This window comes from Taudactylus pleione, unplaced genomic scaffold (genome assembly GCF_031769625.1).
Source record: "Taudactylus pleione unplaced genomic scaffold, aTauple2 ptg000796l, whole genome shotgun sequence".
Lineage (NCBI taxonomy): Eukaryota > Metazoa > Chordata > Amphibia > Anura > Myobatrachidae > Taudactylus > Taudactylus pleione.
This window is the reverse complement of record NW_028285198.1, coordinates 1,284,393-1,309,270: the sequence shown is the minus strand read 5'-3', so window position 1 is coordinate 1,309,270 and position 24,878 is coordinate 1,284,393. Positions and strand designations below refer to the sequence as shown.

General features: G+C 42.9%; 1 protein-coding gene across 1 annotated transcript; it reads right to left on the bottom strand.

Moving 5' to 3' along the window:
• Positions 1 to 508: 508 nt before the first annotated feature.
• GNPNAT1 (glucosamine-phosphate N-acetyltransferase 1) lies at positions 509 to 22,205 on the bottom strand. The gene is made up of 6 exons (XM_088457964.1): positions 22,052 to 22,205; positions 17,576 to 17,748; positions 14,893 to 14,955; positions 10,679 to 10,806; positions 7,722 to 7,783; positions 509 to 1,646 (listed from the first exon to the last, which is right to left on the bottom strand). The coding sequence occupies exons 2-6, from the start codon at positions 17,727 to 17,729 to the stop codon at positions 1,499 to 1,501; spliced, it is 555 nt and encodes a 184-aa protein (XP_088314090.1). The 5' UTR covers positions 17,730 to 17,748; positions 22,052 to 22,205; the 3' UTR covers positions 509 to 1,498.
• Between the last annotated feature and the right edge of the window lie 2,673 nt (positions 22,206 to 24,878).

The following is a 24,878-nucleotide window of genomic DNA, read 5'->3' as shown; positions in this document are numbered from 1 at the left end:
TTCATATATATTGATTCTGACATAGATTAACCTGGGAATAGTGGTATAATATTTATATCTTTATCTTAACAGCCAGTGCGACGTTCTTTCCCATTTTCCCCCTTTCCCTTTGTTTGACATGTAATCAACTATGTCTGCCTTTTCCCACAGCACAGTTTCAATGCATCATACCTCCTTAAAAAAAAAAAAAAGCATAACAGTTCCAGAACTGGAGTCTAATGGGGACATGGTTAAACATATATAGTTTATACACACACAGAAAAAAAAATGCATTTTTATTTAAAAATTAATTTTATTATGCCTTAAATACATTCAATAAATTAACAATTCACCAAAAGGAAGGAAAAAAAAATATTCTAAACAAATATAGTATTTCCATTAGTTTTCTGAAACTTGAAAATAATCTACAGATTTATTTTTATTTTTTTGCATCTTTACCTCTTTATTTGAGCATTCATTTAAAATGTGGCTTTACGTTTTGTAGAACCATACAAAACATTTGTTAGTATAGACTATAAAAACTTTTTTTTTTTTTTTTTATTTGAGTCTCTTCTCTGGAAAACCACTTAATATAGTTTCAAATTACAAGAGGTATTCTGGTATATATATGTTATCCTTCTTTATCTCTGACCACTACAGTAAAAAACAAAACAAAGCTCTAGGTTGCTCTACCCACAAATGTTCCAGAGCTCTCAGATTTTACCTTGTCATATTTACAAATAATTGCACCATCTGAAACTGATTTGTAAAAATTTTGGTTATATAGACTGTTCATTTAAGTACAAATCTCATAAAATTACATTGCAAACCTAAAGAATAAAAAAAACACTTCTGATATCACAAACTTGAAAATAAAATAAGATTACCTGTACAGAGGAAAATATTTTCACTAATGTTTATAAATTTCACTGGTTACAGGATTTTCAGTTAACAAAATATTTGGTAGACCAATTATGTGAATAATTCTGGAACCTAGTTTGCATTTGATAGGTTGTAATTTTGCCTACACCAATTGACAAATTTCCTATTATAGCTTTGTCAATGTATCCAATGTAAGAAAAGCTTTGTAATAACCTGACTAGAAATTGTTGGGTGGTGTTTTGTGTTGGGTTATTTTGGGTTTGTTTTAAAAAAAAAAAAAAAAATTACACAGAATATATTATCTCTACAAAGTACCATTTCCCCATACATAAATCAACCTTTCACTGTCAAGTCTTTGTAAATTGACATGGTAAACTAGTACAAATAATTTTTACTTTTAATTTTCTATTTTTGTCTGCCCCTCACACTTCCACTTTTTTGCACTATGTCCTCCGCATTTTACATTCAGATGATAACTTTAACTAACAAAACATCTAATCATAGAAATTATTTTTTTTCATTTATAGTTAAAAAGTGTTCATACTGTTATATACAGATGTATTACAGCAATAGAAAGACATCAATATTTATATGAAAAGCTTCTATTTCTCACTTTGGTAAACATTTCTGTGAAAGTTTACTCAAAGAAACGACACTGCATGTAAGTTTCATCCGAGGCCGTGTAACCAAACTTCTCGTAAAAGGCAACGTTTTTGGGCTTGCACTCCAGTGTAACTTTGTAACAATCAAGCTTTTTGCTTAACAGGGTGAGGACAGACAGTAACCTGGTACATGAGGGAAATAATAAACCATTAATAAAATTGCAGGCAAGTGACAGACCCAATAGCTTCATCAAACTGTCCCCCCTTCCTTTTTTATCATCAAAAATCCACAACCTAATGAGATGCTGCCAGACCGGTACGCCATGTTTTATTTGTAATTTAATGAAGTGCTCCTGCTTATGGCAAAAAAACCCGGCTTTTACATGCCAGGTGTTGACACTTTCTGTCTGGTACCACTGAAAATGAAATTACCGGGTAATTCACTTTTACCCAGTAATTTGCTGAACTACATGGGGTTTTTTTCCCTGTGTGAAAGGGTTCTCCCGGGACATAATTCCTGGGTCTCCGACCCTGCAAAAGAAACTGCACCGACGAAGGTGAAAACTTACTACTTTTTTTTTTTTTTAACACATTGAGAATGTGTTTTAATAAGTCACAAAAAGGCTCAATATAAAGATTTTCAATTATTTTTTAGGCTACTTTTTCCTTTGTTATGGCAGCAATACCGTATTCTCAATTTACAGCAGTTAAAATCTAACTTAAGCCCTTAAGGGGGGCATCCACTACACGATTTTAGCAGGCGATTGACCGATAACGACGTTGTTATCGTTCAATTGTTTAAAAATAGTTTTATAAATCGTGCAGTTTGGTCGTTAACGATCAACGATGCGCGCTCCTGCTGGTCGTTTGATCGTCTCGTCAGTCGACTGAACATGCAGGTCAATTTCACTTGATCTATTAAAGAGAGTTTGCAAATCGTTGAGACAAAGAAAAAATTTCAAGGGAAAATCGTTTAGAGATTGGACAGGGAGTAGATCGTCTAGTGGATGTGCCCCTTTATTCTGCTGCATAAAAATGGAAGTAACAGCTGGTTCTGTGATTTGGGACTAACCTATACCTGTCACCTCATGCGGTTAAGCCCTTAAGTAATTAATGGTGCATACACACGGTCAGATTCTTCTTCAGATCTGAACGATAACTATTTAAAAAATAGTTCATATCTGAAGGAAAATCTGAAATGTTGGAACGATGCGCGTTCCCGATGGTCGGATAACGATATCTGACATCTGATGTGTTTGCAGTCAGTTTTTTTTTTACAATTTCAGTCATTTTAATGCAGTCAAAAATCGTTCGTGGTTTAAATCATTGACAAAATCGTTAATCTGACAGTGTCTATGCTCCTAAACAACAACAAAAACTACCGCATCGGTTTATCTCGATAAACCCCTTCCTATATATGATTCTAAAATTATATAAGGGGTGTGCTACCTTCTGCCAATAAACAGAACTGTATTGGAAAACAGGAAAAGAAAGGCAGTATAGCGGTGCACTAATCGAGAAGTGAAAATGTAAAAATTAGCCTTTATTAGGTATTCATTAAAATGATATCCCTTTTAATAGAATATTTATGATAAACTTGGCAAAATATGAAACAAATAATTGAAAGAATAAAATAAATGTATTGATATAAATGAAATGCGCTTGGTGTCTCACCCGTATTAAAAGAACGTAATATTAAAGTCAGTTGATGTCAAAATTATTAAACAGATTTATATTCAATATTCATCTCATATTATTACTTGTTGATCATAATAAACAAGGGTTGTTCTCCCCAGAAAGCAACCTTATTAAGTTGATGTTACATTAAATTGTTACAACCTAATGTTGCTTGTTAATGGATACATATGTCTTCTATTCAAAATAACGAGTTTGTCCCCATGTTGCTTGTATAGTGAGTATCCAAGATCAAACTTATAGAAAAATAAATATGAGATCCTTTGAAAATGACTTTGTGACTGTGCTGGTATATCACGTGTCTCAAGGTAGTCGCTATATTATGCGGCTGCCTTAAAGCATATAAATCCTCATTGACCGGTGTGTTAGATATTACAGCTACTACAGTCAGGTTTGCACGTGATACACATACATCAGCGTCTGTCCTCCGGCGGTTATATTATCACTGTCCTGTTGTAATCATTGGCAGGTTTTATCGTCGGAGGAAGACAGTTAAACTGTTTGGATAAATCTAAGACTATTACATGTCTTTAGGTAGTCATTTTAATTCAGCTGTAGTGTACAGTACTTTAACTTATACTTTATTCATTCTTCTTCTTCCCAGAGTAAGTTAGTGTGATCTACTATTAGAGGTTATTATCCATTAACATTGACAGATTATGCAGTTATCTTCACTGACAGGCTGATAAGGGAGGGTTACAGCTACTGCCCTGAGATGTCACATAACACACTCGGCATTTGCTTATCACTGTTCGGCTGATAAGGTGCTACAGCCGCTATAATCACTGGCAGAGGTGGGTGTCGGAGGGAAGTGGGTGAGTTCCTGATGCATAATAACTGGTTTTACGATCACATAACACACTGGTATTGGCTTCTGCTCTCCGGCGCTTGCTGGGCACTGCCCAGGCTAATAGATTATTATAGAATATTTATAGCCGTTACAATCACTAGCAGAGTTTAGCGTCAGAGAAAAGTGGGTGAGCGCTTAATACACATTAACTGATTATGCTACTGTGTTCAATCACTTAATTTACACTGACAGACTGACTGACTAAACATTATAGCTGCTGCTGTAGGATGTCACATAGTACATAGACATCGACGTCTGCCCTCCGGCGCTTGCTTTATCACAGCCGTTACAATCACTGGCAGAGTTTAGCGTCGGAGGAAAGCGGGTGAGCTCTTAGTGCAGAGTTCCGATACGCATTTCGCCTATCGCTTAGTCATGGAAGCCGGAGGACAGACGCTGATGTATGTGTATCACGTGCAAACCTGACTGTAGTAGCTGTAATATCTAACACACCGGTCAATGAGGATTTATATGATTTAAGGCAGCCGCATAATATAGCGACTACCTTGAGACACGTGATATACCAGCACAGTCACAAAGTCATTTTCAAAGGATCTCATATTTATTTTTCTATAAGTTTGATCTTGGATACTCACTATACAAGCAACATGGGGACAAACTCTTGTTATTTTGAATAGAAGACATATGTATCCATTAACAAGCAACATTAGGTTGTAACAATTTAATGTAACATCAACTTAATAAGGTTGCTTTCTGGGGAGAACAACCCTTGTTTATTATGATCAACAAGTAATAATATGAGATGAATATTGAATATAAATCTGTTTAATTTTGACATCAACTGACTTTAATATTACGTTCTTTTAATACGGGTGAGACACCATGCGCATTTCATTTATATCAATAAATATATTTTGTTCTTTCAATTATGTGTTTAATATTTTGCCAAGTTTATCAAATATTCTATTAAAGGGATATCATTTTAATGAATACCTAATAAAGGCTAATTGTTCAATTTTCTCTTCTCGATTAGTGCACCGCTATACTGCCTTTCTTTTCCCGTTTTCCAATACACGTGTGTATGCTCCATAAGATGTATGGATCCTGTGGTTACTGCAAGTGGAACATTCATAGGACCACACAAGGTATCGCATACAAAACATATTTAAATGGCTTCACATAAAAATACGGCATTAGATAAAATAATTGCAGTATCACTATAAGCAGACAATTGAGATATAGGGGCAAATCCAATTGGGCGCAAGGTTTTGCGAGGTAAAAACCCTGCACCCTATTTAGAAATACTGCGGGTATGCGCGCTCCCGATACCCGCAGTATTCAATTACAAAAATACTGGTTGCGGGGTTTTCAGCTCTGAAAACCCCGCGCTGCATATGTTAAAATAATAAAAAAAAAAAATCATTTACCTGGCCAGGGGACTCCAGTGCTCTCCGGGGCTCCCAGTGGCCTCCCCTCTTACTGGAGAGGGGGCTACTGGGAGTCCCAGGGGCTGCTGGGAGATGTAGTTCTCCCAGTGCCCGTTCCGGAGGGACACACAACCACACACACACTGACATACTCACGGCTGCTGCTGAAGAGCCGGCTCCCGACCCAGGATGCAGAAGACAGCGCTGCAGGATGCAAGTTAATTAGGGGCTAATTGGATACTTCCAATTGCTTAATTAGTCCTCAGGGGTGGAATCCTTATGTGTAACGTGTAGGTGGAGATCTCCTGGAAACTAGCGAGCTTGATGTACAGTACATGTATTCTACCTGATGTATATATATTCTATTTTAAGTCATTAAAGTTGTATCTAAATACTACATTATGGGGCATATTCAATAGGCTGCGAGAATAGCGAAAAAACAGAAACCTGCGAGGTTTTTCCTGCGTTGTGGGTTTTTATAAAAACACGCGCCGGGAGGTTTTTTTACGCACCTCCTGAGCAAGCGTGATTTTTCCTAAACTCAATGATTTAAGGAAAAATCACCGGGACTTGCTGTGACACCCCCGCAGCACCCCCCGAGGACTAATTAAGCAATTGGAAGTATCCAATTAGCTCAATTAGTCCTTAATTGCTTACCTCCTGCAGCGCTGTCTTCAAACTACATCGGGAGCCGACTCTTCAGCAGCGGTGTGTGTCACGGTCAGTGTGCCCCTGCAGTGGTTGTGTGGCCCTCCGGAATGGGCACTGGGAGAACTACATCTCCCAGCAGCCCCCTCTCCAGTAAGAAGAGAGAGGGGAGGCCACTGGGAGCCGCATTTTAAATACGCGGCGCGGGGTTACCCCGCGACCAGTATTTTTGGAATTGAATACCGCGGGTATCGGGAGCGCACATACCTACGTTATTTCTAAAGTGGGCGCAAGGTTTTTACCTCGCGCCCAATTGATTATGCCCCTATGTCTGATCTACAGATGTGTCCTCATATCTAACCTCAATACACCACGCAGTGCCACTTGCCAGGCGTGAGTAAGCCACCAGGTCCCGGGCTACTCTGCTACCGTCAGGAGGAGTCTTTTTTTTTTTTGCAGAAAATGCGTCGTGGCTAGGACGCAACAGCAGACTGTGCTGATTAATGCGATATGTGACACTTGTGTATCTGTGTGCTCCTGAGTCTGTACATGAACCACAACGGAACATTCTAGCACTTTGAATCTGTATACGAAGACTCAAGCTGCATACACACGTAAAGATTATCTGTCAAACCAACCAACTAGTTGATTGGTTGGAATGAATATCTGGTAAGGTATGAAAGCAAATGACAATCAGCAATTTGCTCCCAAATGCCGGAAAATGGGCAAAAACTGTTGTTTGAACAAATTGTTTAGATCAAAATTTAACAAACTTGTCTGACGTCATTTTCATCTGTTTTCTGGCATTTAGGAGCAAACTGCTGATCATTTACTCCCATACGTTACCAGATTTTCATTCCAACCAATCAACTAGTTGGATGGTTGGACAGATAATCTTTACGTGTGTACCCAGCTTAAAGCTGGGCATCCACTATAAAATTTTCTGTCAGATATCTGTCCAATCTGGCTGGTTGGAATGAAAACCCAGTAATGTATGGGAGCAAATGACAGTCGATCATATGGTTTTAAACATTGAAAAAAGGACAAAAAAATGTGTTCAAATTGGTTACATTTGTGTGTTTTAACCAATTTGTCTGAACGACCATTTGTCTGTCTTCCAGTGTTTGTGAGCAAATGGATGACTGTCATTTGCTCCCATCCATTACCAGGTTTTCATTCCAACCAGCCAGATTGGACAGATATCTGACAGATAATTGTATAGTGGATGCCCAGCTTTAGTCGCACACAGATATAAAAGTGTCACATATCAAATGAATGAACGCAGTCTCAGGTGCGTCCTAGTCACATCGCATTGCGACTTGGACACATTTTCTGCAAAAAAAAATAAATAAATATATAGAAGATGCCTGGTGCACAGAGAGGGGCTTTTTGGTGGGACTGCAGCAAAGACTTGTAAGGACACATCTGTATGAGGGATGGACTAAAGATGAAGGAATCCCTGTACAATGGCCGGGTTCTGTCAATTACAGATAAACCTGATTTTATATACACCTGATACGGGTTCAGTTTCTAATTGTGTGCATTCACATTTATAAATCATATACCTCACTATTAGACTCCTCTAACCCACCAGCTTTCACAGGCTTCTAATCTCCTTAGATGGGATGACGCATGGCCTACTGTAAATTGTATGTACTAACATGCTCCGTCACTTACAGTTTTCCGAGCTGCTTCCCTCTGCACTCGTCACTGACGACCACCTCTTCTATCCGACCCCTCTGCAGGAAGAGGAGACAGATTCAGAACCCCCCGAAAGTCACATGTGGGTATCTCCTGCTCCCCAGATATTAGGCTATACAACAGATTACAAATACATCAACAAAAAGAAAGCAAATAAAGGACATTATTAAGGAACAGGTGTCCCACAGGTATTGTATACCAGTCAGTCTGACGTAGACATGTTCTGTAGTGCTGAAAGCTACATATAAAGATGTTAGTCTATTTTATGGCAATATATAAATAAGTAACCATATGTAGGAGCATGAAACAAATGGGATGTACTTAGAGATGGAGGCTAAGGCCCGTATTCAATTTGAGGCAAAAAGTCAGCTTCCGCAATACTTTTCGCCGATGACGTCATTTTCACCTGTTTTGAATTTCCTCCGTATTCAATTTGGAAGACTTTTCGCCTAGGCGGAAAATCAATGTAATGTAATAGGCGAAAAAGTTTTGCCTATGAATAGCAGGCGGAAAAAAGTGCAGAATTGCGGGAACCCTCGTGCAGCCTTAAGACAGTCCCCTAAAGGTAAACTGCGTCAAAAAAAGTTTAAAAATATTCGGGACACCCCAAAAAATGTTTAATTTTGGGGGTTAAAAAAATTAAATAAAATAGTTTGGCACTTTGTTCTCCTATATCTAAATTAATTCAGGTCGGGTCCCCATATATGCGGCAGGTGTTTTCTTCATTGCGGGGACAAGCAGCAGGTGCAATTATGCAGATTTTTAAAAATAACCTTAGGGACTTAAAAAAAAATGCTTACCTCCATTTTCATGTACCCCAAATTTGATAATTATTTTTTTGGGGGAAAATAACTATTCCTAAGTACTATTCTTTACCACTTCTTCATAGCCGCAAAATTGCACCTTGCACAGCTATTACAAACCCAGACTTCCTTTAGCATGCAAAAATGGGGGTACCCATAGTGATCCCCCATGTCTGGACATCTTTAGGGGGGTCCCAGGCATATTTCCCAAAAATTCCCGTTTTTTTTCCTAAATGGGGTGAAAGGTTATTTTAAAAAAAACGGATAATTTTTTCAATTATAAATAGCAGGTGAAAAAAAGTGCAGATTTGGGGTTTAGGGGTGCAGGCTATTTTTTTTTTAAAGCCTGCACCCCTAAACCCCAAATCTGCACTTTTTTTCACCTGCTATTTGGGAATGCCCCCTTAAAACGAAATATGCCAAAAAAAAAAATTCGGGACACGGCAAAATTTTGTACACATTTTGGGGTGAAAAAAAAAAAAAAAGTGAAAACAAAATGCAAAACTAACTAAATTAATTGTGGTGGGGTCCCCAAATATGTGGCAGGTGTTTTTTTCATTGCGCAGAGTAGCGTCAGGTGTATTTTTGAAGAATTAAAAAAATTACCTTTAGGGACTTAAAAATATGCTTACCCCCATTTTCATGTACCCCAAATTTGATGGGACCACTTTCAAAAAAAAAAAAAAAAAAAAAAACCTTAAGTGCATCACTTCTCAATGTCGGGAAAAATAACCACCTTCCGCATCTATTTAAAAAGCTGACTTTCTTCTGCAGGCAAAAACGGGGGAACCCATAGTGATCCCCGAGGTCTGGACATGTTTAGGGGGGTACTACAATTATTTCCCAAAAATTCCCCTATTTTTTCACTGATCCAAGTTTCGCCTGTTCCCGATTTCGCCTACTTTGGAATTGAATACGGGGAATAGCGGGCACGTGCGCGATACTTTTCCGCCTGGAAAACAGACGAAGGAGGCGAAAAATCTTGACTTTTCGCCTCAAATTGAATACGGGACTAAGTTGGGGACTGGTTGAGTGATTCAAGATGGAAAGGGGAAGAGAATTAGGTTCATGATGACATTGGGACAGCCCCTTGTGATGATGTGTAATAACCACTACAGGGAAATAGATGCTGCAATAGTTAGCAGTAAGGAGATGGTGTAAACCACAGACCAATCTTCCTGTAGTAACAGGTGCCACTGACGCCTTTATTATAGCCTGTGACAAAAGAGGGGACTTATCTGTTTCCAAAAGCGAATTATCCCGGTCTTTCTAAGCAACCGAAGATAAGAGGGGCGTGGTACAAAATGGCGACATTCAGAACTTGGGCTGAAGAACTGACAATTAAATACTGGGCAGTACTAACTCAAATATTGTGCACCATAAAAGTGGCAATTTTTTTTAAGTGGACTGAATGAGGTGTGAAACCCAATGTACACAGGAATATTCTATACCCTCCCCCTATACACACTCTCACTCCTACTTACACCGCCAAAAGCTACATGCAAACGGGCTGTAAATGCCACACCGATAATAACTCTCCTCCCGTCTTATTCGCCACATTTGTTTAGGCTTCAGGATGATTTCCCCACTTGTCATAGGCTGCGCACTGCAGAATTAACCCGCGACTTGCCGACTCTAAGTGACTTGCGCCTGTATCGTGAGGGTGCTTGATGAAAATATCCCATAAAGCGTATGTCAATGTAACATTGGGACCTCACATTCCAAAACCAGGGGTAATACAATGAATAACGGTCACACTCCAGAGATGGATTCTAACTTAGGGAAGTACAGTATGTCAGATCCTGTGGCAGCACCAGAGAATCATATTTGAACAAAGGGATATATGCAGTATGGCCACACTAAGGGGTATATTCACTAAAGTACGGGGTTATTAGAAGTGGAGATGTTGCCCATAGCAACCAGATTCTAGCTATTATCTTCTAGAAGGTGCTAGATACATGTTTAGAATGTGATTGGTTGCCAAGGACAACATCACCACTTCTAAAAACATGCACTTTAGTAAATACACCCCTCAGTCTCGACGTCATCAATATCCCCATAATGCTGCGTAATCCCCGCCCCCGTCTATTACAGTGATTACTGCGCGCATGGGATACAGCGACCACTTACCTTTGAGCATCCGTGTATAAATTTGTGTTCCACAATTAACGTGGCTGTAGCTACTATCTGCCCCAGGTTCAGATCTTCCACCACAATCACAAAGTAATTCCCAGTTTTCTTCATGTGCTCAAATTTTTCTAACAAGTCAACAGAAAGCAAAGTTACTTTATAGCCACAATACGGACGTGTAGTGCACCGTGGCCTATCTGTAAGACGGCTAGAGCGACCAAATACAGCTACTACTAGGTCTGTGGCTTTATGTTCTACAAAGTGAGTACCAGCTAGAGCGCCATATACTGCTACTACTAGGTCTGCTCTGCAGATGTATGTTCTACAAAGAGAGTTATACCACCGTGGCCTATGTGTACCAGCTAGAGCGACATATACAGCTACTACTAGGTCTGTGGCTTTATGTTCTACAAAGAGAGTTATACCACCGTGGCCTATGCGTACCAGCTAGAGCGCCATATACAGCTACTACTAGGTCTGCTCTGCAGATGTATGTTCTACAAAGAGAGTTATACCACCGTGGCCTATGTGTACCAGCTAGAGCGACATATACAGCTACTACTAGGTCTGTGGCTTTATGTTCTACAAAGTGAGCTATACCACCGTGGCCTATGTGTACCAGCTAGAGCGCCATATACAGCTACTACTCGGTCTGTGGCTTTATGTTCTACAAAGAGAGTTATACCAACGTGGCCTATGTGTACCAGCTAGAGCGCCATATACTGCTACTACTAGGTCTGCTCTGCGGATGTATGTCTACAAAGTGAGCGATACCACCGTGGCCTATGTGTACCAGCTAGAGCGCCATATACAGCTACTACTAGGTCTGCTCTGGGGATTGATGATCTAGCAAGTGAGCTATACCACCACGACCTATCTGTACCAGCTAGAGCGCCATACACAGCTAATACTAGGTCTGCTCTGCGGATGTATGATCTACAAAGTGAGCTATACCACCACGGCCTATCTGTACCAGCTAGAGCGCCATATACAGCTACTACTAGGTCTGTGGATTTATATTCTACAAAGTGAGGCTGTGGTGGTATAGCTATCTGTACCAGCTAGAGCGCCATACACAGCTACTCCTAGGTCTGCTCTGCAGATGTATGATCTAGAAAGTGAGCTATACCACCATGGCCTATCTGTACCAGCTAGAGCGCCATATACAGCTAATCCTAGGTCTGCTCTGCGGATTTATGATCTAGAAAGTGAGCTATACCACCATGGCCTTTCTGTACCAGCTAGAGCGCCATATACAGCTACTCCTAGGTCTGCTCTGCGGATTGATGATCTAGAAAGTGAGCTATACCACCGTGGCCTTTCTGTACCAGCTAGAGCGCCATATACAGCTAATCCTAGGTCTGCTCTGTGGATTTATGATCTAGAAAGTGAGCTATACTACCGTGGCCTATCTGTACCAGCTAGAGCGCCATATACAGCTACTCCTAGGTCTGTGGATTTATATTCTACAAAGTGAGGCTGTGGTGGTATAGCTATCTGTACCAGCTAGAGCGCCATACACAGCTACTCCTAGGTCTGCTCTGCAGATGTATGATCTAGAAAGTGAGCTATACCACCGTGGCCTATCTGTACCAGCTAGAGCGCCATATACAGCTACTACTAGGTCTGCTCTGCGGATTTATGATCTAGAAAGTGAGCTATACCACCGTGGCCTATCTGTACCAGCTAGAGCGCCATATACAGCTACTACTAGGTCTGCTCTGCAGATTTATGATCTAGAAAGTGAGTTATACCACCATGGCCTTTCTGTACCAGCTAGAGCATCATACACAGCTACTCCTAGGTTTGCTCTGCGGATTTATGATCTAGAAAGTGAGCTATACCACTGTGGCCTATCTGTACCAGCTAGAGCGCCATATACAGCTACTACTAGGTCTGTGGCTTTATATTCTACAAAGTGAGGCTGTGGTGGTATAGCTATCTGTACCAGCTAGAGCGCCATACACAGCTACTCCTAGGTCTGCTCTGCAGATGTATGATCTAGAAAGTGAGCTATACCACCGTGGCCTATCTGTACCAGCTAGAGCGCCATATACAGCTACTACTTGGTCTGCTCTGCGGATTTATGATCTAGAAAGTGAGCTATACCACCGTGGCCTATCTGTACCAGCTAGAGCGCCATATACAGCTAATCCTAGGTCTGCTCTGCGTATTTATGATCTAGAAAGTGAGCTATACCACTGTGGCCTATCTGTACCAGCTAGAGCGCCATATACAGCTAATCCTAGGTCTGCTCTGCGGATTATGATCTAGAAAGTGAGCTATACCACCGTGGCCAATCAACATCCTGCGGGAAAGATTTCTGTAAAAATAAGACACGAGGTTTGTCTCGTTTTTTGACTATTTTTTTATATTTCCTTTGAAATTGGTCCAGTGTAAATGTTATATGTGATTAAAAAACATTTTTATATTAATGTGTTTTCAGTGCAGTCTTTGGCTAGCTGCTGTTTGTCGTGGGCATAGACAGGCGACTGGAAGCACCACCGCTGTTCTGTATTCATCCACCACCTCTGCACGTTACTTTCTTATCAGGCATCTGTGAAGGGACCAACGATGGCCAAAATGTCTTTACCCACTAACAGGAAGTAATCACAGACCACATGGCACATCTATAGCTGCGTACAACATGAACACAAAACAAGAGGTCGGTCTCTACTTCAATCCTCTTATCCTCTGCCAAAACTCTACTCGCCAATCTCAAGGTACAAAGGGGCTGATTCAGCAACGATCGCAATTGCAACCATGTACACAGATTGAGCGATTGCTAGCCATTGCACGTGCGTGACGACCGCACCGCGATCACATAAGCACATAGGAATCCATCGCAGAGTGAGCGACAGGCTGTGAGCGTGGTGACAGGGGAGTGGTCAGAAAAACGCAGGCGTGCCTGTCAGTTTAAATGCAGTTTCCTGGGCGTGCATAAATTAGCCACTTACGTGACATAGGCAGCTTGTGTACTCACTGTGTGCGATGAGACTTGCAGTTTCTGCGTGTGGTCAGACCTGCTGTAAATGTGCGTGACGGGCCTATGTGCTTCGATGTTACGATGTTTACGCAGAAGTGCGAGGCAGGACGGATATAAGAATACAGCAGTGGGCGTCTTTAGGCTAGCTTAGCTGTGGCAGCCATTACCATATTTTCGCAGCAGAGTTGCGTGCGATTACGTAGATGCGATCCATACTGAATCAGGCCAAAATCGTTATAATGTACAGTTTAGCTGGCATGCAGTCGAATACAAACAAATGTTATACAATCTGATTGAGTTGTACAGCAGATATTATTTGGATTGCATTCAGAAATTAATGAAATTTCTCAGTTATCACAAAAGCTAAATCAGTGTACTTGTGCATAACCGGAGAGGCAATGGGTACAATCTGCAGCCAAAATTGTGAGTGTTCAAGTTTGCAAAATCTTGTAGTAATTGCTATATTAGGCTTACAGGTATGTGTTGTTTTCAATTAACATGGCCAGGATTAAACGCTAATGGCACAAGGTAGAGGGATTTGAACCCAATAGACTGGCATCCAAGCATCAGACTGAATTTCGTTCATTCACCTGCCCAGTTTTGAGATTAGCAGGGCCGAATAACCTGTAGCCAATCAGATGGGATGGATCACACTCACAGCAGCAGATGAGCTGGTCATAAGGTAGACATTGACATGACTGTAATTAAGTCAGTGAGGGCAAGGGCAGTGACATGATGTAAGCAGGGTAATGGAGGCAGCAGGAAACCACAGGCAGTCATATATAGTGGGAGGAGCAGGTTCCCCAGCAGCACAGAGTATATCAGGAGATGAGTCATGTGTTAGTGAGGACAGGGCTGCATGTGACAGGGGCAGTGACATGATGTGAGGAGGGGAATGGGGGCAGCAGGAAGCCACAGACTGAGAGTTATATAGTGGGAGGAGCAGGGTCCCCAGCAGCACAGAGTATATCAGGAGATGAGTGATGTGTTAGTGAGGACAGGGCTGCATGTGACAGGGGCAGTGACATGATGTGAGGAGGGGAATGGAGGCAGCAGGAAGTCACAGACAGTGGGAGGAGGAGAACAGAATAATGATGCAGAACGTTTGTGGTTTCTAACAGACCTATAAAACAAAGTCCATGCATCCAACTCATTTTAAAATTTACCCTCACAACCCTGGTCTTCCACATACAGCAAAACCTTCATACAATCACATATATGTACTTACTGATAAAATCCTCAGCAGTCACATCTCCCACGTTTGTCAGTTGTCCAAGTACCTTGTAAAAGCCTGAAATGATGAAGATTTATTATTTTGTTCAAATAATATCAATTGAATTAGCAAAACCTGTGCTGATGTGAATCTCTGTTCTCCCCTCAGTAGTCATTTGTGATGAGAAATACAAACCACACCAAACTCGCTCAGGACAGTGTGTCACCAAAACAATAGCAGTCTCCATTTACCAAGGTATAGAAGATGGGGGGGAAACACCTGCTGCCACCTGGATTTTGTGTGTTCATTCTAGCACCCTGCACCTGTCACAGCCCGTGCAGTTCCTCTGCCTGGGGTTTCGCTCTCTGCTCTGGTGCTTCTAGCATACTCTGGTCTGTAGCTCAGCAGTTTGTTGTCTCAGGTGAGTGTGCTAGAAGCACCATAGCAGAGAGCGACACCCCAGGCAGGAAAGAGGAACTGCACGGGGTGTGACAGGTGCAGGGTGCTAGAATGAACACTACATACTGTGAGCCACTGAAGGAACTGACCAGGACTTCCCTTAGCTGCTAGCCAATCACAAAGCAGCCAGTGCATGACATTGCTTGTGACTGGCTGAGGAGTCATTCAGTGGCTCCTAGTCAGTGGCTGTGTCCTCTTTTACACTTTTCCTTTTTTTTTCTCCTGTAGGATTACACAGGCTGAAGAATTTCTATGAATAAACAAATGACTTTGCAGAATGTTTTATACAAATAAAATGTATTTGAAAATAGTCCATGCATGGTGTTTTCTGTGTTTTTTTTTAAGCATTTCTTTCTTACTATATAAGTATAAACTTGGTCACCTCAGCACGTTATAGTTGGAGCAAATTGGTGCCAATCTTAGTGCTGGCGATACGTAATAATCCCACATAAGAGATAATTGAATTAGAATTATTGTGCTTTCTGTACACTTTCTGTGGGAGATTACCTTACCTATTTAAGTCCTTTTTTTAGTTGCAATAGTGCGAAAATGAGGAGGGGAAACTTGATCACTTGCAAAAATGGGGAACAGAATGAGCCCACCACCTTCTTTTTGTATTCAGTGTGTGTATGTGTAATATATATATATAAAAAAAACAGTCTACATTAAACTGTTCCTTTGGGATCTATGTACTAAGCCTTGGAGAGAGTAAGTGGTTGGATATAAAGTACCAACCAATCAGCTCCTGTCATTTTTCAAATACAGCCTGTAACATGACAGTTAGGAGCTAATTGGTACTATCTCACACTCCAAGAGACAAATGTAATAGGGTGAGAGTGTAGAAAATGTGAGAGAAAACTGTAACATTTTTAAACTCAGCCTATGTAATACAGTCACAGAACATGGAAAGTCAGCCTATGTAATACAGTCACAGAACATGGAAAGTCAGCCTATGTAATACAGTCACAGAACATGGAAAGTCAGCCAATGTAATACAGTCACAGAACATGGAGACTCAGCCAATGTAATACAGTCACAGAACATGGAGACTCAGCCAATGTAATACAGTCACAGAACATGGAGACTCAGCCAATGTAATACAGTCACAGAACATGGAAAGTCAGCCAATGTAATAAAGTCACAGAACATAGAAACTCAGCCTATGTAATACAGTCACAGAACATGGAAAGTCAGCCTATGTAATACAGTCACAGAACATGGAAAGTCAGCCAATGTAATAAAGTCACAGAACATAGAAACTCAGCCTATGTAATACAGTCACAGAGCATGTAAACTCAGCCTATGTAATACAGTCACAGAGCATGTAAACTCAGCCTATGTAATACAGTCACAGAGCATGGAAAGTCAGCCGATGTAATACAGTCACAGAACATGGAAAGTCAGCCTATGTAATACAGTCACAGAACATGGAAAGTCAGCCGATGTAATACAGTCACAGAACATGGAAAGTCAGCCTATGTAATACAGTCACAGAGCATGGAAAGTCAGCCGATGTAATACAGTCACAGAGCATGGAAAGTCAGCCTATGTAATACAGTCACAGAACATGTAAACTCAGCCTATGTAATACAGTCACAGAACATGGAAACTCAGCCGATGTAATACAGTCACAGAACATGGAAAGTCAGCCAATGTAATACAGTCACAGAACATGGACACTCAGCCGATGTAATACAGTCACAGAACATGGAAAGTCAGCCTATGTAATACAGTCACAGAACATGGAAAGTCAGCCAATGTAATACAGTCACAGAACATGGAAAGTCAGCCTATGTAATAAAGTCACAGAACAGGAAAACTCAGCCAATGTAATAAAGTCACAGAACATGGAAACTCAGCCAATGTAATACAGTCACAGAACATGTAACTCGCAGGTTTATTAGACTCAAAAAACTCTCATGATTTAAACTCTCATCCAGGCGTTTCCTGTTTTGAAAATACAACTGGATCATTGTATTAGTGTGAGAGAATTTTCTAAACTCTCACCCCATTACATTTTGCCCCAAGGCTTAGTACATAGACCCCTTTATCAGTGACCTCACTGTCCCAACCAACAATACGGCAGCCTCCACTCTCATCATCCACCTCATGGACTACAGACAGGAAGGCTGGGGTGGATAGGAGAAACATCCCCTTTGCACGTATCTTTGCGAATGTTATATAGGACAACTTATTAGTGTAGAGAGAGGGGTGGTTGGGTGGTGACAGTTACACCTACCTCTGTTTAAGTCAGCCGTACAGAGGGGCCTCAGGATGAGCCCGTCCCCGGGAAGCACAGGAGATATGGCAGGACTGAACGACACCGTATTCTGGCTCCAATCGATCTCCTCCAGCAAACGAGCATCAAACAAGGGGGTTTCATCTGGGATCATGGTTACACGACTGCAAGTCCTGAAATGATAGGACAACAGAGACTTCTCTAAGCTTTTCTAACACACAGATACTGTTTATTTTCTGATAAGCTGCTCAAACACGGCTGACTTCTGTCTCTTCCTATGCACCAGATATTGCTCAGGCAGAACCGCAGGTGTTCAGATTTTTCCATGGAAAACAGGGAGTGGAATCCCAGCATGCTTCACAGTATGGGCGACTGCCATCTTTAATTTCAGTCAGATAGTCTATCATTACCTACTGTCTGCTCCATAGCATTATTCAACACACCACTAAGGTTAATGCTAGATCTGAGTGGGTAGAAGGACCTCTGATGTCAGGGTGAGGGGCCAGGCCGGTGATCTTGCAATTCTACTATCCACATGGACATAGTAGGGATAGCAACCTGTGGCGAGCACAGCGAGCCGTCGTGCCCGAAGCGTGGCGAGCAAAGCAAGCTCGCAAGAGAACACTGTGGGTCCCAATCTGAACCTTGCTCCTGCCCCCTACCGTTGCGGGTCACTTGGTTGTGATGTCACTTTAGACCCAACCATACCATTAATGTGACAAGCATGATATAATGGTAGTTTTTATGAGTGTGCACTGACTGGTGCATGCTACTCATAGCCAAGTATGGGACCTTATTGGATTAGCTGACGGTCAGTCCTGCTCACATTCACACCTCTCTAGGCGGTTACAGCTCCAGAACACAAGGAGGTGTAAGTGGAGGGCTTTTGTAAACCTGGCTGTAAATCCCTAATGAATGTGTGAATCACTAGTAAGCAGCCATATTGTGCCTAACGCTGCACATTACAGTTGCCAGCCTGTATGTAACACACGACATCACTGTGTCAATCACGTATGAGAATATATTAATGCTCTCTGTAGAATACAGTGGAACACGGTGCAATGGATAATGATCCCGAGTAGAGGGACATCCCATCCCCAATAGGTAATACTGCACAGTGTATGGCTACAGATGCACATATCCGCCTGGATGCAGACTTGTACGCATCTTGCGTGCGCTCATCCCCCCCTATCTGTACACAAGTACATCATCATCATCAGGGCGCAAAGGCTAAGCCCGGAAAGCGTTGCATTTACGCTCACTACAGATAGAAGTGTAAGTACGCCTGGGAAGCGCGCGACTCACCGTCACCTGTACAGTTCTGCAGTCTGCGCAGAGCGAAAGCATACAAGATACAGGCTTACGTTCGCTCCGCATCAGCCGCAGGAGCTACGGTCCTGTATTATCATAGAGCAACGGATAGAAGAGAAAGAATACATTGGGAAGATGGCGGCTATGTATACAATGTTTTATAAAAACTTTTCCCTTTAAGAAGGTTCCAAGAGCCGCGTACAGTCTGTTACACCCATATGACAAGCAGGATTATATATCCTGAAAGGTGACTGATCACCATTGATATACGGTGTGATGTGTGGGACACGCCACATGTACAATTACATGGCACAGGCTGCAATAACATTCCATACAGGGGACAAGGCAACCGAAGAATAGGTCACATTATAATACCCAGCCCTAATCACTATAGTACACTTATTATTATACATACACTGTACCAGCCGTGCAGCATTATACACTCACAGGAAGACATGCAGCAGTATGACCCCTGCCCCACACGTTAGCTCCAGCTGTGGGCATCTACCAATGTTGGTGAACTGCAACTCCCAGCAGTCTGTGGTGCATACTGCAGTTTAATAAAAGACGGAAAGGCACAATGGACCTACAACTCCTCTAGACAATGGTTATATTAGCCTTTCCACCCATTTATTTGCATTATAGTACAACATGCAAAATACCTACCAACATCTAAAGTGGGCGTAAGGTTAAAGGTAACTTTTTCGAGCATGCATTAAGACACATTGCTCCACATGGGGAGGGGGACCTTTACACGAGACATGACAGGGGATCCGGCTGAGAGCAAAAGGGGGACAATCAAAAGATGACCCCATTTTCAAAACCGATCTGCAGAACATTAACATCGTCCCCCAGGATACGGTCTTTAGTGTTCAGCACAGAATTCCTCCTATCACATTCTCCCTCAGCCACACCCCGAGGTAGCCTGATATGATCGTCTAACCGGTTCAATCTGTGGACTATGAATTGAGCGGAATTTACATACACCATATACACACAAAAAAACTTCAAATTAGCATTCTTTTTAATCGATTAAAATCGATCAACATCAATGTTGTGTATCAGAGGCTACATCACACATTTACTAACACTTAAAAAAACAAGATAAAAAAAATATCATTTTAGTAAATGTGTGATTAAGCCCCTGAAACACACCATCGATGTTGATCGATTTTTAAACGATTAAAATCAACCTTTAGTAAATCTACCCCGAAATCTTCAAAGGATCAATTGTATATAAGCTCTGTGTTATCTTTAGGGACTCACAGTACACTTGAGCTAGATAACAAAAGAACACATATTTGAAGAACAACAAGGGATAGATGGGATTCTATTTACTATGGCTACTAAGATCTACAGGGTCCTTGCAAATCATTTTTGGCTTTTATAAAGGACCTGAAATCCCCCCGTACCTGCACTTGTAATCACTAATAGGCCTATATTACATTCTAAAAAAAAACAAATACTTTTAAAACCTTGCAAATATGTGACTGAATACAGCATGATCATTGTACACTTAAGGTGCCTATCCACTAGACGATTAAAATGAGCGATTGAACGATAACGAAATTGTTTGATTGTTCGATAATCGTTTGAAAATTTGGTCTTTTAGACATCTAACATCGTGCAAACATGCTGGTCAACCTGACGATATCGTCAGGTTCAGTATGTTTGCACATGATTGATTGTGCCTGCACTGAACGACATATAGTTCAGTGTGGGCGCCCTGCAGTGTACTGAACGGTTGAACTATAACGTTCAGTCTTTTCACTGTCTGGTAGTGGATACCCACCTTTAGTTCTACCCAGCTACAGTACCACCTGGATAAATATATTGTACTATAAGGTGCCAGTGCCCCAGCCGTAGCTGCAGTCATTTTATTGGTTGTTCCTCTTACAGCCCTGGCCAAAGATCACCGCAAGGGGAACATGGTTTACAGGAGGACCAGTCACAGGCCATAACCAAGAGGTTGCAGCTTGGGATTGGTCGCCTTGCTCACACCCCTCTCCGCCACCATTTTTAAGTTGCCAACTATGTATTGCAGCAGCGGCCCAGGGAGGAGGCACATTCTATTTTACCGAGGTAGTACGGCTGTAAGAGACATTGCCTGGAGGAAGGCATCAGGGGCAGCACTGATACAAAGTACCCAGCAGTGGCGGATTTTACCTAGGGTAAAATCCACCACCTCCAGTGAGTCTGTACACTGGCAGTGACAAACCTTCACCCCCCCCCCCCCCCCAACCACTAGTGCCTGACCCCTAACCCCACTACTTACCTACTGGATGTAGGCGCTGGGAATCTGACAGGTGTCGGGATTCTGGCGCCGGTATTCTAAATGCCAGCATCCCCTGCGCCGGGATACTGAACATATCCCCTACAGTGCATATTGAAGGAGTCCGGCATTAACGAGAAAGATAATTGCGTCATCTTCTCCGTTAACCCATTCCTGCCAAGCTAGAATACTTATATAATGTGGAAACGTTCATTTCCCTGTGGTTTAGGTGAGATTTTCCTTGCAGAATAGACCCCAAACCTTGCGCATGTGCATTGGGGCCGGGCAGGATGGGGGACACACAGCACATCAGCGCTAGGCTGAAGCCATGAGGGACTTGCAGGGATCGGTGAAGGGGGGAGATTTCTCTCCCCCACTACGGCGGCTGAGACGTGTCGGTTCTTGTTTCGCCTCGATAAACAGTTAAGAGCGTATAGTACATCTCTCCCTAAGTTACCACACAGCTCCTGAGAGATCCCCTACAGCTAGCGCTACAATGAGAGGCGCGCAGTAGTTACCCAGCCAGGGACACATCACCTGCGGCTCTCCTGCTACTGTGGAACCAACAGGGCAGGCTGGGACATGCGGTGCGCCAGCAGCTGCCAAACTAAACTTTGAGTCCTATAGGGGGAAAAGTTATTTTCAAATATATAATAATAATAAATAAAGCAGGGGTTAATAATAATAATAATAATAAAGCAGGGGTTAATAATAATAATAAAGCAGGGGTTAATAATAATAATAATAAAGCAGGGGTTCCTCGCCAACCTGACGTGGAACATGAGGTCCCAGGTATTACATTGTGACAAGCGCTGCTGGAGAGGATGGGAGACTATACATGGATAGAGATACACAGCTTCCCTCCAGCTGTCGCCCCATGGGAGTCCACTTACCCCGCCAGCAGCTGTCCGGCCTCCAGCTCACTCCCTCCAGCTGCTCCTACGGCCCCGGCGCCCCTGTCCTGGGTCTGGGACTCTGTGTGTGGCTGTGCTGGAGAGACACACCGACGTGGCGCGACGTCAACAACCAGTGCGACGAGCCCTAGCGCCTGGCCAATCACAGCGCGGAGAGCCGCCCAGCCTCGCCTTGCCCATACTGAGAAGTCACCAGACGCGTTTGCCCATACTGTGACGTCAGCAGCCGCGCCACACAGTCTGGGAGGAAAGATGCCCGGATTGCTGTGGGTTGCCATGGCTACCGGCCCCACAGGTTACATTACAGTCACCACCAGCACAATGACTAAGCAACCAGTGTTGGATTTTCCTGGGTGACAGTGAGAGAGGAAAACATTGTGTTAAATTGTGGTGAACTTTTGGCACATTGTATTACTGTGTGGCAGCATGGTTGGCGTGGTGGTTAGCATTACTGCCTCGCAGCACTGAGGTCAAGAGGACAATGGGGTGCAGGCACAGCCACCCAGCTGTGTCAGCATAGTTGCCTCCTGGTTGCTAGTAACAGGACGCCTGGTAACATTTGTCTGAGCAGCCCGGGCATGGGGGGGATCTCACCAAGCACACCAAAAAGAAGGGGAAGGGCAGTGCCACCACTGGGAAGGAGGTGAAACCGGGGCATCAAGCAAAAACAGATCAGTATCCCAAGACAGCAAGGAGCATTACTCAGCAACGGTCAGCCGCAGGGCATTTTGGGACTTGTAGTTCCACCCAAGCACGCACAGATGGGAAATCCCCTCTCAGACCCATGCAGTAAGCTTATTGCTAGTTATCTGCGCAATCACGGGATTGCCGCAATCCCCCACACCGCAGTTCATTCTAATCAGGGGCGTAACTAGGTATTTGAAAGCCCCATAGTAAAAAAGTCTGTGAGGGCCCCTATGTACCACCCGATGGTGAAAAATGTATATAACACATGTAACTATGACAAGGAAGATGGGCCCATCTCAGCTCTGGGCCCCATAGCAGCTGCACCCCTTGCACCTATGGTAGTTACACCCATGATCCTAATGCACTCTGGTGAGTCCTGCCTTCCCCTCTGTACTGGGTATATGGGGTGGGGGTCTGTTCACCACTAGGGGCCAGATTGTTGAGGGTCAACACTGAAGCACAAGATTTTGAAGAAGACCCTGCCTGCAACAGTTTCTTAGGAAGCAACATATCATAAAAAAGTGACCCACGTTGACTTTTATGTACTGTTAGTAACAGTCTCGCCAAATGCAGGAGGGGGTTCCAGTTGCCCGAAAACCCCCTCCCTAGCTCACACCATTATGACCACAATAGAAATAGCATATAATACTAACGTTGCATGTTTGTAAGATCCCCTCAGTGTCACAAATAAAATAATTATCACCACCTGTTGATCTTTTAAAATGTGTCAGAAGTAATGAATATACTTGTGCACCAACTAGGAGATCTGGAAAACATGCACTGGCAGGGGTGCACTGATATAGACCATCTATTGGGTACATTTTTAATACTGTATTATAATACACTATCGAGTGCATAAGGAGACCAATCTGTACATATATCTCCAGGGCAGTGCAAGGTTCTTTTTCTGCGGAGCCCCCAGATTCCCCAACTTGCTGAAATGCTCTGGAAATAATAACATTCAACTCAGACAGGATGACTCTACTTCTATTCTAATGGCTTACTGTGATCACTGGTCCTGTATTTGTCATAATTATTACATACACTATGCTTCGTATGACATACTGTATATTATAATTATGCTCTCTTCATGGACTGGCCACACTTGCTTTAAAATCAAGCATTTGGAAACCCCTCTCTAGTTATCCTGCATTTTCCACTGAACATGGTGCATCCTACAGTATGCATATCCTAGGCATCCATCTGGGCACAGCACAGGGGTATCTTACTGGGCATGTTATATACCTCCCTACTGTCCCACTTTCAGCAGGACAGTTGGGGGAAGCACACAGCGCTGCACTGCATAGGAGAGCAGCGGGTAAGCAGCAGGACAATAGACAGTGTAGGGGTGCCTGGGGGCAGTCCAGTGACTCTCACAGTGACATGAACGGGGGTACCGTGATGCTCCGCCCCTTTTGCTAAGACCACTACTGTGGGCACTGCATAAAGGGCACTACCACTACTGGGGGCACTGCATAGGGGCATTATTACTACTGGGGGCACTGCATATGGGCATTATTACTACTGGGGGCACTGCATAGGGGCATTACCACTGTGGGCACTGCATAAGGGGCATTACTACTACTGGGGGCACTGCATAAGGGACACTACCACTACTGGGGGCACTGCATAAGGGGCACCACTACTGGTGGCATTGCATAAGGGGCACTACTGCTATGGGCAGTATGTGTAAGGAGTACTACTGCTGTGGGTATTGCATAAGGGGCGCTACTACTGTGGGCATTATGTGTATTAGGGGAACTACTACTATGGGCATTGTGTATAAGGGGCACAAATGCAGGGATTGTGTAAAAGGGGCACTGCTGTGTGTCATACATGAATAAGGGACACTACTATGTGGTGTAATGTGAATCGGATGAATCAAGATTGTGCTACTGTGTAGCGTATAGCCAGGGCCGGATTATAGGGGGGGCGAATGGGGCGGTCGTCCAGGGGCCCCCACACATTTGGGGGCCCCAGGGCCGGATTATAGGGGGGGGCGAATGGGGCGGTCGTCCAGGGGCCCCCATGCATTTGGGGGCCCCCACACAGCCGCACGTATTGTCCCTACCTGGCCAGCTCCTGGGGAAGCCAGTTGCCAGTCCAGGCAACAGCAATC